Raw genomic sequence first — 18,218 nt, forward strand, 5'->3', positions numbered from 1 at the left:
TGCACAGACACTTAGCCGGTAAGATAGCTTGCTTCAGTACTCGGATCGTGACATGGGTCACACCATGAAGAGGCAGTGGATGACGTAGAGGATGATAGGAGGAGGCAGTGGGAGACAGGAGAAAAAGAGGTGTTGGGGAGAGATAGAGGGTGACAGAAAATGGTTAAGGGGAACGGCAGTGGGTGACAAGGACAAGATGACAGGAAAGGCAGTGAGGGAGAGGCAATGACTGATAAGGAGAGGTGCTAAACCCAGCATCACATGGAACAAACAGGTGGGCATCGTTTAAAAAAAAAGTCACCTAAACCAGACCTGTAATATAGCCATTCCAGGAAAAATGTTAATACTGCAATTAGCACAAAGATAACAATATCAATACTGTATATATAAAGTAAACTAGACATGGAGGATTACAGAACACTGCTGTTTAAGTACAGTACAGAATCCCATATTTTATAAAGCAATGTGGTAGAGGACAAAGTATCCTATAGTCTGGGGTTAAAGTGAGGGGGAACGAGTGGAACTGAGGGCCTTATTGTAGTTCACTCTTAAGGCCCCCACACACTGAAGCAATTTGGTCCGATTTCAGCCGATTGCGACCAATTGGCCCGTTAAATTGGACAAAATCGTCCCTCCCTGACATGCCGTTGGGTCTGATGCGCAGTCCCATGCGCATCAGACCTGACGAGGTGGTCGGAACCGGCAGGCCGTCCGACCACCCATTCCTCCTAGCGGCGAGGCAGGCGAGAAGCAGGGACGCATGCGATCCATCACAACGGATCGCATGCGTCCCTGCGGCTTGCAGGTTGTCGGGTGTCCGTACACTGTTGCGAGACATCGCAGGAAGTGTATGGGCACCTTTAGAGGCAAATTCCTTCTCAGATGAACAAATCCATGTGCACTGCAGGGGGGCAGATGTAACAGGTGAAGATAGAATTAGATTTGGGTGAGTTAATTTGTTTCGGTGCAGGGATACTAACTGACTGCTTAATTTCTACACTGCAATATAGATCTCACTTTGAAGAAAACCCCCACCCAAATCTAATTCTATCTGCACGTTATATCTGCCCCACCTGCAGTGCACATGGTTTTGTCCATTTGAGAAGGAATTTGCCTCTAAGAGCAGGCTTGCCTACCCTCCCTGAATTGCCGGGAGGCTCCCGAAAATCGGGCCCCCCTCCCGGTCCCCTGGGAAGGTCGGCAATCCTCCTGCTTTTGCCTGGCAGCCCCCGCACCCTCCTTTCCCTACCGCACTAATTGCCATTTATTCACGCGTCCGTGGCAAGGGGCAGGACTAAAATGACGCAAATGGCATCATTTAGCCCCGCCCCCTACTCGCAGACTCGCAAATCGTGGCATTTGCCTGGATTGGGGACGGGCTTTCAGTCATCAGCCCCGTCCCCTGACCTGAAGATCCGGCTGTCCTCTCCGGGCATCTCCCGGAGAGGTTTCTCGAAAAGTCGGCAAATAGGTCTAAGAGTGAACTAGTATAAGGCCCAATGTTCCACCACCTCCTAATGGTGAGGTGGAACATTTTAACCTCCTCATTGGCCCTGCACAGTAATTCTCACAGAAAAGTAGTCTAGTTTGCAGGGGATGCCAAAAACCCTACCACTTGCCCATGACATAGAGAAATTAGTTCCCCCACCTCTCCATGACCACTTAAGCCCTGCCTATGGTTAGAAATAGCTGGACTCCATACCCTCCAATTGTACCGATTTTGCCGGTACAGTACCGTTTTTTAACAGTCTACTGGCAAAATCAGTTTGTACCGAATGTACCGCTTTTTTTTAACTTATAGTGCGCCGCAAAAAATTCCTCCTATTGGCTGCTGCTGTCAGTTCCTGGGCCCCGCTGCTTGCTTCCCTGTGGTGCGCCGGCTCTCCCCCTCCACTCCCATGAGTGCATTGCGGCCTGCGGGCATTGCATGGCGTCATGACGTCACACGCCAGCACAACACTCAGGGGAAGGACGTGCAGACAGAGAACTCGCCGGAGCGAATCTCTGTGAGGGAGAGAGGGATGCGGTGGCCAGCCCCGGCGCGCGCATGAGGGGGGGATGATTCTCCATGAGGACGCAGTGGTCGCAGCCCCGGTCCGGAGCCTGCCACAGTAACAGCAAGCACATCATCCAGAGTGCAGCAAGTAGGTGGCTCACTAAATCACTCCAGGGGTGTCTTATAGTATCCAGCATCATGTCGCACCGGTTTGCAGCTCATGTCACATGGTGGCTTGGTGGGCTGCTGGCATATTAAATAAGCATATTTAATATGCTTAATTTTTAAATAAGTATATTAAATATACTGATTTAATATGCCAGCAGCCCACCAAGCCACCATGTGACATGAGCTGCATCGGGGTGCTGGGCCGGGGGCGTAACTACCTATTTTGCTCCCCCCCGCCGCAAATTTTTGGGCGCCTCCCGCTGCTGTCTCTTCCGGTACCTGCCTGCCGTGCCCGGTGCCGTCACAGTCCCGTCTCTCCCAGCGCTGGCTAGTGGCTCCTGCTGCTATAATGAAAAGTCTCTTAGAAAATGGCTGCCCCCATACTGCAGACAGAAAACTGTCTGCAGTATGGGGCAGCCATTTTCTATGTGTCTGTTTTCATTATAGCAGCAGGAGCCACTGGCCAGCGCTGGGAGAGACGGGACCGTGACGGCACCGGGCACGGCAGGCAGGTACCGGCAGAAACAGCAGCGGATAACTATAGCCCCGCAGACCCCCGGCGCCCAAACTTTCTCTGCGCCTCCCCGCCACCGCTGGGGCTGCGGAGCTATAGTTACGCCACTGCCCCCAGGGCTCTGTTACCTGCATACCCTCCAACATGCCTTGCCCCCCCCCCCCTTTATCCATGACCACGCCCCCTTTATCCATGGCCACGCCCCTTTCAGTATGTGCACACACCAGAGGTGTAAATGATCTGTTTTCAGAACATACCTGTACTACACTATTTTGTTTTTCCTTTATCCTTTTTTTCTGTTTATGCTGAAATCATTTGAGGATTTTACAATGGAAGGAATAAAACTAAGGAAAAAAATATAGGAGGAGAAATGTAATAAGGTTCGATTTTTTAGAACACCTAATGAATGTTTACCATTCGATTTCGGCAAACATCGCAATGCCGCGGCCATCGAATGATAAAACCACTACCTTCAAATTAAAAACATCGATGGTTTCGAAACATCGCAATCCGTTGTCCATGATCCCTATTACGCACAGTTCTCACTTCCTGTTACCGGCTGGTCCCGACTCCCTACTCCTTTAAAGGTGCCCATACACTAGTAAGATTTATCTTCAGATCTGGCTGGTTGGAACAAAAACATGGTTATGGATGAGTGACAGTTTGTCAGTTTTCCAGCATTTCCAAGCAAATGGTCAACAGTCATTTGCTCTCATCCATAACCAGGTTTTTGTTCCAACCAGCCAGATCTGAAGATAAATCTGTGTGTGTATGGCCACCTTTACTCGCCTAAGCTATCGAGGCGTCCCGCGGCAGCCGGACACGCCCCCACCCGGCATGCCGCTGCTATATCAGTTTAGTTTACTTTAGGCGTGTAACGAGCCACATCATACAGACCAATTGCAACTATTCTTAGATTCTGTGGCGGAGAAGCCTGAATAGACAGCAGCGCTTATTGGTTGTTTTATTAAAGAAGGAGGCGTGGCGGCGTGCGGGATACGTTCTGTTGCCGCTGTGTAACTGTGTTGTGCTGCTGCTGCCGGCTGGAGTGTGACACTGAGCAGCATTGTTGTAATGGCCGTGTACTGTGCTCGGTGGTGGGTCACTGCAGTAAGGTATGGTTCTCCGGGGTAGGGGGAGATAACCTGAGGCCTCAGCTGGAGCTTGAAGCATGCCCTGCCAAACTCTGAATGGCAAATCATGCTGTGACTTATAGTCCCACAACAGGGAAAACGGCTATTTACTTTTTCACAGGGTTTTAATAACACCGGATATTTTCATTTCAAATCTGTTTCATTCCCACAATAGTTACAAACATCCTGTAATAAATAATGCACAGATTGTAGCACTAACAATACCAAGTGGCTGGTCCTATTGGCAGTGATGTGGCAAGCACGTGGAAGTGCCAGCACCCCATCTCACCCTAGGCTCACATGGGAAGCGGTCATCTATAGAATGAACTTAGGTCTACAGTCATTAGGTCGACTCCACTAGGTCGACTGGCAGGAAGGTTGACCTGACTTAAGGTCGAAATGGGCCAAGGTCGACATGACTTAAGGTCGAATTTGCATAAAGGTCGACATGAGGAAGGTCGACTGGTCATAAGGTCGACATGGGTTTTTCACTGTTTTTTGAGCCGACATGTGCCGACAGGCGGTATTTCATGCCCTACCATCCACTAGGGCATGGAGGAGGTTATTAAAGCTGCGGCAAGCGAAGCGAGCGACCGTGCCCGAAGCATTGCGTGCGAAGCGAGCAATGCGAGGGTCCGATTCTCATTGCCAACTGTGTCCATGTCGACTGTGTCGACATTCGGGTCAAAAGACGGTGAAAAACCATGTCGACCTTATGGCCAGTCGACCTTCCTCATGTCGACCTTTATGCAAATTCGACCTTAAGTCATGTCGACCTTGGCCCATGTCGACCTTAAGTCAGGTCGACCTTCCTGCCAGTCGACCTAGTGGGTTCGACCTAATGACTGTAGACCTAAGGGCTGTTTCACACAGTACGGTTCCTGCCGCACGGTGAAATCCCGTACGGCCAGGGAGCCGTGCCGCACTCAGCAGTTGTGAATGGACACTATTGTGTCCATTCACACGGGACGGCCACGGCCCGGCCGCACGGCTGCAGCCGGATCCCCCCACTGGAAGGGACGGCTGCCGGGCTGTGGCCATCCCTGCCATTATAAAATTCTGAGTGCGGCGCGGCTCCCTGACCGTACGGGATTTCACCGTGCTGCAGGAACCGTACTGTGTGAAACAGCCCTAAGTGTGGTCTGACAGATGTACCGATTCCGCTCACATTACTAGCTTGCTAACCGGTATGAGAAAAAACTGAACCTGGACAAGACCCTGGAATGCTGGACATCAAACGCTGCATTCTGGAGCTTGTAGTGTCCAGTGCAGGGTTGTCCTGTCTGGGGGGCTGCCCGTGACAGCTGTCACCCGGGAGAGGGAGATAATAAGGCTGGTTTCATACACTCCGGCTCCTGCCGGACGGTGAAATCCCGCACGGACAGGGAGCCGTGCCGCACACATTAGTTGTGAATGGACACTATTGTGTCCATTCACACAGGATGGCCACGGCCCGGCCGCACGGTTGCAGCCGGATCCCGCCACTGGAAGGGACGGCTGCCGGGCTGTGGCCATCCCCTCCATGATAATCCACTGTGTGCTGCACGGCTCCCTGGCCGTGCAGGATTTCACCGTCCGACCGGAGTGTGTGAAACCGGCCTAAAGCCTCCCTGTGTGGTCTGGGCATGTAGCAAAAACCAGACCGGTCCAGACCAACCGGGGAAGCTGTAATCTCCCCTTCCCCATGTCCCTGGTGAAAGCTATCACAGGCATTCCCCCTGGAAGTCCATCTTAAGAGACTGCTGATGCGGTCACTTCACTTTATACAAATCTCAGCAACGTGGTATTGGTTACATTCCAGCACTATTATAATATGCCACAATGCAGTTGTGTCAGCTAATATCATGCTCAGATTGTTCTTAAAAGGTAATTATTGATAAATGGAGCTCGTACTATTATTTAAGTAAGAGTAGGTTTCACTTACTCCATAAACCATGAGGTAGTCTCCTATTTTGTTGTATTGTTAAAACAAATACAGATTTTGCCACATTCATCTATCTTGCAATGTGTACACATCGCGGGTGCGAATTGCGGCCCGGTATAAATAGTCACATCAGCAACTAGCTTATACATTGACTTTATCCCCCACATGTTCATACTTTGCTTACCTACTTTTGAAAGTTCCTGTCTGGAGGAATCCAGGTGTTTAAAGGGGCAGGGTCCGGTAGTAACATATTTTTTCCCTGCCCCCATGATTCACAATTTGCAAAGGGCTTAATGGCGAGAATTAGCATTTTTTAGACCAGACTTTCAGTTCAGACCTGTATTGCAAACCGTTGTCTCCCAATTCTGCCTGCTTCAATAGGATGCTGGTGGTTTTGCAGCAGGAGCTCCGACTTCCAGGTATGCAGGGGACTACCCAAAATATCAGGAGTCTCCCGCACCTTCCAGGAGAGTAGGTATGCATGGTGCATATGCTTTGCAGCAATGTAGTAGCAGGTGTGACTGGCCACAGGATAGATGGGATACGGTCGTTTTATCGAATGACATTAGGTCGAATGTCATTTGGTCGACCCCACTAGGTCGAATGTGTAAAAAGGTCGACATGGGTTTATGTCGAACTTCCGACTATGTCGACTGCCATTAGGTCGACTGGGGTTAGGTCGAATTGCTCTTTTTGTTTTTTTTTTGGTGCCGACATGTGCCGACAGGCGGTGGTTCATGCCCTACCATCCACTAGGGTGTGGAGGAGGTTATTAAAGCTGTGGCGAGCGAAGCGAGCCACCGTGCCCGAAGCATCGCGAGCGATGCGAGGGTCCGATTCACTATGTCAACAGTGTCCATGTCGACACTGTTGACATTTCGGCCAAAAAAACCCCAAAAAGAGCAATTCGACCTAACCCCAGTCGACCTAATGGCTGTTGACATAGCCGGAAGTTCGACATAAACCCATGTCGACCTTTTTACACATTCGACCTAGTGGGGTCGACCAAATGACATTCGACCTAATGTCATTCGATAAAACGAACCACATCCGGATAGATGTATTCATCTATATAAGTACAAAGTTGGTAACTTGATAAATACAACTGATTTTATTACTAATATTATTGTTTTCCTTTTGTTCTGATGTTTTATTGAGTTGTATTTGAGGTACAAGTACTGTAAAGCTGGCCATACACTCAGTTTATGGTAATCGTGCAAACCAGCAGTGCTAAAATATTACAAAGTTAAAATCAAATATTAATCATTGATATACAATTTATCTAATATATATTTTATGTTTTATAATTAAATGTGTGCATTTAAACACATCCTACTTTATGTTATATTTATTCTGCTTTTTTTGGGGGGAGGGGGGGGCGCTAGGGGTGATATCAGTGGCGTAAGTTCGCTCCAGTTGCCCGGAGGCAAGATATATCTTGGTGTGTCCTCCCCCCCCACTCACACACACACAACCCTATATAACCTTATATAAAAGATATAATTCTGTTCAGAAATCTAGATAGATAGATAGATAGCTAGATAACTCAGCCACAGAAGCAATATCGTTGGCTTTTAAATAACTGATTTAAACTTCCAGGGGGAGGAGAGGTGCCCCCTTGGGAGCAGGAGCCCGGCGGCAGATGACTCCATTGCCTCCCAGAGTTCTGCCTCTGGGTGATATGATACTCTAGGGTTGGGAACCCCTGCCATAAAGTAATTGTCTTTAAAGTACAAATACTGCAAAGCTGGCCATTCACTCACTGTATGGTGAGGGATGGCCATTCACAGCCTGAAGAGGTCATTTAATTTGGTCTCCAAAAATGCCTTTTGCCACCTGAGCCTCATTCAGCCACCTTCAGGCTGTGAGTATAGAATAGCTGCATAAATACCCTGTTTGTTGTATCACAGTCTCCTTTTGTAAAGCGCAACAGAATATGCTGCGCTATATATATAATCATGTAATGTATGGAGAGGACCTGATTTTGTCAGGCAGTTACTTGTGCCCTTTTTCCTTTTGTGACACTATTGTGCAATATATAGTATGACCAGTTTAAGTCATTATCTAGCAAAATGATGCCCCGTCTGCATTCACCATTTGTCAGCAGATCTTGGCAAGTGCAAATACCTGACGTAAAATTCATCATGTCACATGTTCCCCTTTTTAAACTAAATAGATATTTTTAATATTAAACAAGGTTTTAAAATCATTGTCTATGTAGTGATTGCTATAGACATTGCAATATTTACATAATTTTTATGTTTCTCTGCCTACACAGTGCCTGACAGAAGAAGAACCTTCTGGCTCTCCTGCCCTCTCCTTTTGCTGACCTAAATCCATTATGGACATTGCACAGGCTGCTTTATGCGCCACGTTTCAGTGTTCCTTTCTATGCTGCAGGCGTGTTGGATCCTTACCATGGAAGGTGAGAAATCTTATTTTCCATTGTTTTATTGTTTTATACAGGTAACTTGCTTCAATGGCAGACAATGGGCCAAATGTAATAGGGTGAGAGTTTCAGAAAGTGAGAGATTTTGGGAGAGTTTTCCCATGTTTTTTTAAAGCAGCAATCAATTACATTGCAAAATCAACCTGGTTTTGCAGTGTAATTGATTGCTGCTTTAAAAAGGGGGAAAACTCTCCCAAAATCTCTCACTTTCTGAACCTATCTCACCCTATTACATTTGGCCCAATGTCTGTGTTTTGCTGGCTTATGTAAATCATGACATGTAGTACTTTGCCTCTGTGGCATGGGGTAGTGTATCGTAGAATGCTATTAAATCTATGCATTGACTTCTAACCCACCCTCCAATACTGCTCCCCTGTTTGCCGTATTCAACCAGTTTTACAATAGTAAATGCGGGGGCTACCAAAGTAAGGGTTGGAGGCCGTAAGTTTGGCACGTCCGTTTTAGACCACACTTTTCTGCTCTCTCCTCTCGGGGAAGTCCAGAAGAAACGTCCCACTGACAGGAGATGGGGGCAAGGCCCCTCCACTGCACGTCATTAGTTCCTGTTCCCTTACGGGAAATGCTGTGAGTCACTCGTGAAGGTGTGCGGCCAATATGACCTGATCTTCCTAGGAATACATCATATTGGCCCTGCTTCAGCCTTGGTAAGTGGGCAGGATGCTGGAGGGCAGCCTATTCTTCTGAAGGTGTGGGGGACTGCTTACAAATTTGGATGTCTCCCACAACATCTGTAGGCAAGTATGATCTACCCAGTTATGCTAGGGGTTGGGGGTACTTGTGTATTTTGGCGGCGCCCATCGCATACCATTACGCATGCGATGGTATGCGATGCGATTTCATTGGTTAGTGTACGATGGCATACAATTTTCAAATTGTATGCCATTGTACATGGCATACAATGCCATACGATGCGATGCGATTAAACATTGTATAAGCACCCTAATGGGTGCTTATACAATGTTAAGCACCCTAATGGGTGCTTACAATGTTAAATGCACCCCCACGCCACCCCCCCACTATAAACGTGAACCCGAAGCGTGGCGAGCGGCGGCGGTACGTGTCCTATGACCTTTTCATACCCCCACTATCCACGTCGGCGTGGAGTTGAGAATAGATTTGTGTGGCAAGCGGACGCGGATACCTGTGAAGCCCGCGAAGGGACGCGTTTACCTGTGAAGGTATCCGCGTCCCCTCGCGGGGCTCGCTGCGCTCGCCACACTAATCTATTCTCAACTCCACGCCGACGTGGATAGTGGGGGTATGAAAAGGTCGTAGGACGCGTACCGCTGCGCTCGCCACGCTTCGGGTTCACGTTTATAGTGGGGGGGTGGCGTGGGGGTGCATTTAACATTGTAAGCACCCATTAGGGTGCTCAAAAGTACCCTTTAGGGTGCTTATACGATTTTTCATCGTATAGGGGGTCAAAATCGCGTCGCATCGCACCGCATGCCATCGGGTACATGGCATGCGATGCGATACGTTCATCGAACGATGCTGAAATCGGGCGCCGCCAAAATAAAGTACCGGGGTGGGGCATACAGATATAGGGGACATATTGGGCTCAATATATGCAAATTAACAGGGTTTGTGTGGTTTTTCCTGCATTCACAATCCATCATATACCATGTTATACTGTTTTGAACAACCATTATGTTTCCAAAGTTATGTCACCAATTCCTATGATAATTGCTGTTTCAATTGTAAGATATTTTTTTTATTTAAAGTGCCCCTTACTAAAAATGTCACCACTGTCATCTGCTTTCATGGCTGTGTCAAACTTCATTCAGAGACTGATAGAGAAACATGGTTTTTCCACTAACATCCTGGCCTATCTTCGGCCCAGTAGCTATTGATACAGCTGACACTTGCCACTGCATGTCCTTGGTCCATTCAACAGACCAGTAGAGGATGGTAGAGATTGAGGTAATGGTCTTGCTGACTAAAGAGCAGCTGCTGTTACATTGCTGCAGGACTCCAGGACAGCAGCCTGCAGCTCTGATGCTTCATGTCCTGACTAGGGAGGCCAAACCCGGGATTTCCAGGATTATGGCGCGCATGCACTGAGCAGTGCCGACTGAACACTAGTACTATGCTGCGAAGTGCCTTGCTTCCACTTGCTGCCCACGTGTAATGGCTGACCAAGCCCTGGCTAGGAGTTGGCCCTGCTTTGCCTGACATAAAGATGAGACAAATTTTGTTCAGTAAGGGGTCTAGGTCAGTGGCGTAACTATAAATTTTGCTCCCCCCTGCCAAAAAACTTTCTGCCCCCCCCCCCCCCCCCCAAATAGTGCACCTACACTATATGCGACTTACCTTAGGACCCCCTTTCACAATATGACGCAATGTGTAACGGCACATCTCACGTATGTGTGTGTGTGTGATTATATATATATATATATATATATATATATACACACACACACAACATGTGTGTTATGTAAATTGTGCTTACCTGCCATAATTCTTGTTTCTGTTGGTCACTTTTAATGGCAGCCACCAGCCATGGATGGGGGAGGTGCAGGCACACATGAGGATGAGGAGGTAGCAGATGTACAGATGAGGAAGGACGAGTGGGGAGAGGGGTGCCTAGAGGGACAAATGTAGATTGTGGCAGAGGTAAAGAAAGGAAAGAGGCATGGATATACAGATGGGCTACACTGAACTGGGACGCGCGTGCGTTTCATACGCGTGCACGTCCCAGTCTCTCGGCGGGGACGCTGCATGTCCCTGTCCCTCTCCGCTTCAGGGAGATGGGCAGGGTTAGGGGGACGCTCGGGGTGGGGGGTTTGAGGGCGACGGGGGCGGGGACCGGAGGCAGGCTCCGTTGCCCATCTGTAGAAAGTACCAAAGACCTTACAAAATATATTGAAAGTCTTGCATGCTCATCAACTTCTCATCCATGCACACACCCTGCCTATTCAATTTTCCTTCACGGCCCACTACTACATTTTTCATTTAATTTCCCTATTCCCACATTTTTCTTCACATGTCTCCCCTGCCCATCACAATTATCCTCAATTGCCCCCACCATTCAAATTTTTCTTCACATGCCCCCTTCTCATGATATTTGTGTTACCTGTCCATATTTTTAATAACATGCCCCCACCTCCCACCATTCACATTTTTCATCATAATGTTAGCACATTTCCTCCTTGCCAATCACTTGTCATCAGAATTTTATGACATTCCATTTCCCACCCCTCTTAGCCATTATACCTACAATATCTTATTCACTCCTTACATGATGCACACCCTGCACACAAGTCCCCCCCCCCCCCCCCCCCTTTATTCCCACTACATACCTCAGTTTCTGATGTGTCTACTCTTTACTAACTGTAGCTGCTGTGTAAATATATGTATGACTGCAGCTTCAGCTTCCATTACTGCTAGTAGTGCAAATGGTCTGAGGGGAGAGCAGGGGCATTCACACACACCATGTACAGACACCAACATAACATAGATACACACACACACATCAGATACACACACACACACACACACAAGCACAGCATAACTTCAAACACATAGCATACACACAAAAAAGATACACAGCATGTACAGAAAACACACATAGCAAACATACACACAGAATACATAAGCACAGCATGTACACAGTCACATACACACATAGAATACATACACACATGCATACAAGCACACACACAGCATATACACACAAACATACCACCTCCGAGTCCTCCCCCACTCCCTCAAACTTCAGCAAAGTGTACCACTACCTAGTACTGTACTTACTCAGCTGCTGGACACAAGATTCCACAGGGCAGGCCTTCTCTCGTACAGGACAGGACACGCCGGAGGCTGGAGCTTAGAGGATCTGCACACTAGCTCCCTCTATCTGCAGCCAGCGGCAGCCTGTCTCTATGACACTCGGAGCTTAGCTGCCGTCAGAGGGGAGAGAGAGAGAGTTCCTGCTGCCGGCGCCGCTGACTGACAGCGCGTCCCGACCCAGTCCCTGCACTGCACCGTGGGGTATGAGGGTGCAGGCGCCCCCGCTGCCCCCGCTCCCCCAAGCGGCCGCGGGGGTTGCCTCACGCTAGTTACGCCACTGGTCTAGGTTTTGGTAGAGAGGAGACAAATTTTGAGACACAAGGTCACACTAAAAGGGCTGGTCGCAGTGATGATCGCAAAACAATTCTTTAAAACTTTCTCAATATGTGAATAAGAATCAGATGCAGCTGCAGCCTCTAACACACAGGAATTATGAGCCTCTAATAGAAACATAGAATTTGACGGCAGATAAGAACCACTTGGCCCATCTAGTCTGCCCCTTTTTTAAACATGTTACCTCAAACCATATTTGATCCTTATTTTTTTGTAAGGATATCAATATGCCTATCCCAAGCATGTTTAAATTGTACTACTGTATTTGCGTCTACCACCTCTGATGGTAGGCTATTCCACTTATCTACTACTCTTTCTGTGAATTAATTCTTCCTCACATTTCCCCTGAATCTTCCTCCCTCTAGTTTCAGTGCATGTCCTCGTGTTCTGCTGCCCCTCTTCCTGTGAAGAATGTCTCCCACCTGTACCTTGTTAAAAACCTTGCTATATTTGAAAGTTGCTATCATGTCCCCCCTTTCCCTTCTCTGGTCTAAACTATACATATTAAGATCTTTTAGTCTTTCCTGGTATGTTTTGTGATGTAGGCCATGCACCATTTTAGTTGCCCTTCTTTGTACAGACTCTAATGTATTTATATCCTTCTGGAGATATGGCCTCCAGAACTGAACACAGTACTCTAGATGAGGTCGTACCAATGACCTAGACAGTGGCATTATTACTTCTTTCTTTCTTTCTACTGCTGATATCACTCCCTATGCAACCAAGCATCTGAATTGCCTTCTTCATTTCTTTGTTATATTGCCTACCTGCTTTTAAGTCCCCTGAAATAGTGACCCCTAGATCCCTTTCTTCCTCAGTAGTTTCCATTATAGTGCCATTTATACTATATTTAGTCTTTAGATTTTTGAGACCCAAGTGCATGATTTTGCATTTTTTTGGCATTAAACTGTAGTTGCCATGCTCTTGACCATTCCTCTAATCTACCTAGATCATCAATTATTTGTTTTACCCCTCCTGGTGTGTGTACCCTGTTGCATACCTTTGTGTCATCTGCAAAAAGGCACATTTTACCCTTCATTCCATTTGCAATATCACCAATAAAGATATTAAAAAGCACCGGTCCAAGTACAGATCCCTGGGGTACTCCACTTGTAACCTTTCCCTCCTTTGACTGTACTCCTTTTACTACAACTCTGTTTTCTGTCCTGCAACCACGCTCTTATCCATTCAACTAACTTAGAATCCAATCCCAAGCGTTCAAGTTTATTTAACAGTCTGCGATGTGGGACAGTGTCAGTAAAAAGCCTTACTAAAGTCTAGATAAGCTACATCTACAGCCCCACCTTGATCTATTACTTTAGTCACCCAGTCAAAAAAGTAATTAAGATTTGTTTGACATGATCTTCCCCCAGTAAACCCATGCTGTTTTGGATCCTGTAAATTGCTGGTTTTGAGATATTCTACAACTCTTTGTCTTAAAAACAACAAGATTTATCAAGTAACAGTCATAGGATTGTGAGTCTCAGAGGTGCTGCTGTATCAGATGTCAAACAAACCACCATTAAGTAATATAGTTTTTATTTAAAAATATTGAATATATTCCAGAGTGCACTCAATAAGTCACATAAATAATATGTCATACTGTAATATGACAATAAAATACAGTACCCTATACAGTCCATATATAGATGTTCCTATGAGGCCTAAGGTGAACTTTATAATTGTCCTGTCTTTTTTGAGGACAGATGCTATAATGATGGTGCAAACAATTACTATTAGACTACACAGTCCCACTTTTATGTGTCCACTTTTTGTGCTCACTTAACACAGTCTTTCTCTGCACATTCCTCTTTGTAATCACTGCTAATGGGAACATTTCTCCTCTGGTAAAGATATTAATGCATATGCCTTATCATCAGCATTCCGCAGGTATTGGTTAGCAGTGCAGCAAAAGTTCAGGATCCAGTGGTATATTAGGTGGTGACTGGATAATGCCAGGGCACAAATTACGCGTTTCTCCGCCTAATAAGCAATCGGTGGCTTCGTCAGGTCCTACCTGATCAGAAATTGATAGTTGAACAATCCAAACCAACAATCTGATGTAATCGCTATAAGCTCATAGATAGGTAGGAGTGAATGTTTGCTGCAGTGGTGTGTCTATGCACTGCACACATGTCCCTTGGTCTAGGGGGCCCCACACCAGCAACCATGTTTTATACTTACCTCCCTAGAGTCCTGCTGTGGCAACACTGCACAAAACACCAAGTGATGCTGCAATTATTTTCCTTGAGATTTGCTCAGTAGAAAAACCATTTGGACCATGGCACCAGCCCCTTGTTTCCTGAGACCTACTCATGGACAGCAGACACTGAAATGGTGCCAGAGCCTACTCCGCCGCACTGCCGGAGAGAGGAGGAGACATTCATTGCACATTGGCCTTGGTTCTCTGGTTCTTTAATCATGTTTACATTTTTCTTTCTTCAGGAACTGGAACAACTGCTGATGCTGCAGCCGTCCTTTGTTTTGGCCATTTTAGAAAAGGTAAAAACATCTCTGAATTTTTAACCCCTACTGACTGTACACATGGGGCCTGATACATCAGTAGACAGATTTGTAAAATCACAAGCAGCTTTGCAAATGTAGAAGGAGGTTTCTGACCCGTCTTTGCTGCACTTGCGATCACATTACTGTGACTCAGGTTGCAGCCTGGGATCATCATAAGTCGGGCAGAGCTAGAAGAGGGACTGTGTGCACTCACTCAGAAACAGTTATACATATGCACAGTGTTGACAATCGCAGCATATTACAGTACTATAATGACAGCAGCTGCTGTCTCCAGCCCCCAGTGTATGTAGATTTTGCACAGTCCCCTCATGGCCATGACCCCCCCCCCCCCAAGGAAAGACTGTGTGCCGCCTGCAATAGATGTAGTGGGTGGGTGGAGGCAGTGCAACCAGGGAGAGTCTTCAGCCGGGCCATGGAGATGTACATTATGTAGTAGCTTGCGGACACGGTGATTCTAAAAAAAACCTGACTCCTTACTATGTATTTTCGGGTAAAATACACACTATAGCGCGTATTTGCAAACACTGACTCTTTACACCCCATGTTATCCAGTATCCTTTAGAGAAATGGTGAGTATCAAAAATCCTATTTTTGTATTTACTCAGGTTGTCTTTGTTTAATATTGTATTCCTTTGAAGAACTGAAACAAGTGTGACATATGCAAATAGTAGAAATCAGGAAAGGGGTGCAATTTATTATGGCACTGTATCCGGTCCGATCGGGATATTGTCAGTACAGGTCGGGTTTTTTTTTTTTTTTTTTCCTAACCCTCTTTTATTACTTACCAAGTCCTCCGGCGTCCACGGCAGGCCTTCAGCATCCTCTCCGGCGTCTCCAGCGGTCCCAGGAGTGCTTTGCGTGAGTATGCGGTGATGTCACCGGCGCGCCTGGGAACTTGCGCAAAGCACTCCTGGGACCGCTGGAGACGCCGGAGACGGTGCTGGTGGACACCGGAGGACTCCATGGACGCCGAGGGACCATCGGGGACCCACCAGGGGCAGGTAAGTATGGCAAAAAAAATATATATTCCAAAAAACGGAATTTTCCCTTATCCGGAATGCTCGTGGTCCCGAGCATTTCGGATAAGGGATACTCAACCTGTATATGGAAAGACCTGCAGCTGTCAGTAGCGGAGAAAATGATGAGTTTTGTACTAGAGATGCTGTGGAAAGTCAGGGTTATACTGAACAGTGTATTTTTTCCTTCATGGTTCACATCTGATAATGTATATTTTTGGAATGTGTAACTCTTAATTCTTACTTATTTGTTTGCAGACCATTAATCATCCTTTGGCCCGAAAGCACCCTGCATCATTGCAATACAGAAGATTATTCTTGTCTGAGTTAATAAAAAAGGTGGTAATTTAAGCAAAAGTAAAAAGAAATATTTTTTTTTAAATGTTTTTCAGTGCATTCATTAATGGCATGCTAGTAGATCTGTAGTGTGTAACAAACAACTAGTAAACTTTCAGCTGCTGGCACTAGTGTCTGCTCGTTATCAGACTTATTCTCTTCTTTGTCATAAAGCAAAGTATAATGGTGCCCATACACTAGGGCCATATTGCATACAATCCTTTAATTTCAACCGCATCGGTGCGATATGTATGCACATCAATTTCTGCCGCCCGCCGCTAACTACCACCGCCAAAATCAAACTGGTTTTGCAGTGTAATTGATTGCCACTTTAAAAAAAACTGGAGATTTCTTACCAAATCTCTCACTTTCTAAATCTCTCATCCTATTAAATCTCACCCCTTATTTTTAGCGTTTGCGGCAGCTGACTGTATTTGCACTTTTGGATGTACAGATGTTTATTATGAGTAGACTTTGGCGCAATATTTGCATAAAGTCACAGACACGCAAGCACCAATAACTCAGACGTGTATGTGGCTGCATCTGATAGAATAATCTATAAAAAATGAAAAGAGGATAGATTCAGATATTTGTAATGTGAGGGGGGGAATAACTGAACTTTATTTTCTAAAAACACTGCATTGAAAAGTCAGTATAAGACCAATTTAGTTTTGTTTGATATATGAATATTTTGGAATTTAATTGTCTTTTAAATTGTCTTCTTCATCTGCAAGCTAGATTTATGACTAATTATGTATGCTCTTTTATACACATTCATTATGTATAACAGAAGTACATTTCTCAGTGTGCATCCAACCACATTGCTTCTGTTAAATATATATAAAGCTGTAATTTCTGCATAATGCATACCAGAAGTATCTTATTATAGGAGATGCTACTTCAGGCAGTAATTCTTCACCCTGTTCTCTGCAGCATGAGTGTACAGGAGCAGAACCTCTGGATGATTTATATAGTGCACTGGCTGAAGTGCTAAACTCGGAAGACACTACAGTGTGCTACAAGAGTTACTGTTTAGTAAGTAGTTACTTTTATCATACAGTGAATAATAATGGAAAATAAATAGTAGATAGTGATACCCAATAATTTGAAAGAAATACTTTATATTTATTAACCCATATTTATAGAACACCAGCATTTTCTACCCATTACACTTTACAACTAATGTATAAATACAGGGCTCTATAGTCACTCAATAGAGTCCTAAATGCTCTGGTAGCAACAGTTAAGATGGAACAGATGAAAGCCGGCCCGTCTTTTTCCCGCAGGCACCTGAGTGCTTGCGCACAGGGCCGGTGCTAGGGTGTCCGGCGCCCTCCTGCAAACCATACATTTTGCGCCCTTTCACATACCCATTGCAACAAGCTGCAGCCCGATTGTGGGAGTGTTTGCAACATGCGATCCTATGGAGGATCTCGGGTGCATGTACATGTATGTATACACATTTCAGTGCTGTGTCCGCAAAATGTTGCAGGCACTAAAGGTGCCCATACATGGTGCGAGAATCGCATACATTATGGGCTAGATCGCATCGTACGGCATGCATGCAATGAGTGTGTGATGCGATCCGAAAGCAGTACAAAAAGTATGTGCAGCACATACTTTTTGTACTGTGCGATGCCCGCAGGAGTGCACATCGCATCGCATGCTGCTATTACAGCATGTATGGCCACCTTTAGGCACATAACCCAGCCCATTATTTAAAAAGTGTCTAAATTAATATACAAAAAAATCTACAATTATTAAAAAATTTGTTATAAACATGTATAATAAGAGACTCACTGTTCTTTTGCTGTGTAACTCTTGTGAAGTCCCTCTTCTTCTATCTGTGTAGGCAGGACGCTGAGGACGCTATTGCACCCCTCTTGTGAATGAGGGAGAAAGGAGGGGAGAGGAGGAGATGGAAAAAGAGGGGAGGAGATAGAGGGGGCGGAGTGTTGAGGACTGGCAGTGGCACTGGCACAGCACTCTGAGAAGAGGGAAGAAAGGGGAGGC

General features: G+C 46.1%; 1 protein-coding gene across 3 annotated transcripts in view; it reads left to right on the plus strand.

Moving 5' to 3' along the window:
- Nucleotides 1-3,498: 3,498 nt before the first annotated feature.
- EEF2KMT (eukaryotic elongation factor 2 lysine methyltransferase) overlaps nucleotides 3,499-18,218 on the plus strand; it is a 35,420-nt gene continuing 20,700 nt past the window's right edge. Inside the window, exons 1-5 of one of the 3 annotated variants that reach the window (XM_083153399.1) lie at nucleotides 3,499-3,793; nucleotides 8,014-8,160; nucleotides 14,773-14,829; nucleotides 16,128-16,208; nucleotides 17,139-17,240. In XM_083153399.1, the coding sequence (XP_083009525.1) occupies nucleotides 8,077-8,160; nucleotides 14,773-14,829; nucleotides 16,128-16,208; nucleotides 17,139-17,240 (324 nt within the window). In that variant the 5' untranslated portion in view covers nucleotides 3,499-3,793; nucleotides 8,014-8,076. Of the gene's footprint in view, nucleotides 3,794-5,485; nucleotides 5,678-6,012; nucleotides 6,211-8,013; nucleotides 8,161-14,772; nucleotides 14,830-16,127; nucleotides 16,209-17,138; nucleotides 17,241-18,218 lie in introns of those variants that run through there. The other 2 variants (XM_083153401.1, XM_083153400.1) reach the window with 2 other exon arrangements.

Source organism: Crinia signifera, chromosome 7 (genome assembly GCF_055691185.1).
Source record: "Crinia signifera chromosome 7, ASM5569118v1, whole genome shotgun sequence".
In the NCBI taxonomy this organism is placed as follows: domain Eukaryota; kingdom Metazoa; phylum Chordata; class Amphibia; order Anura; family Myobatrachidae; genus Crinia; species Crinia signifera.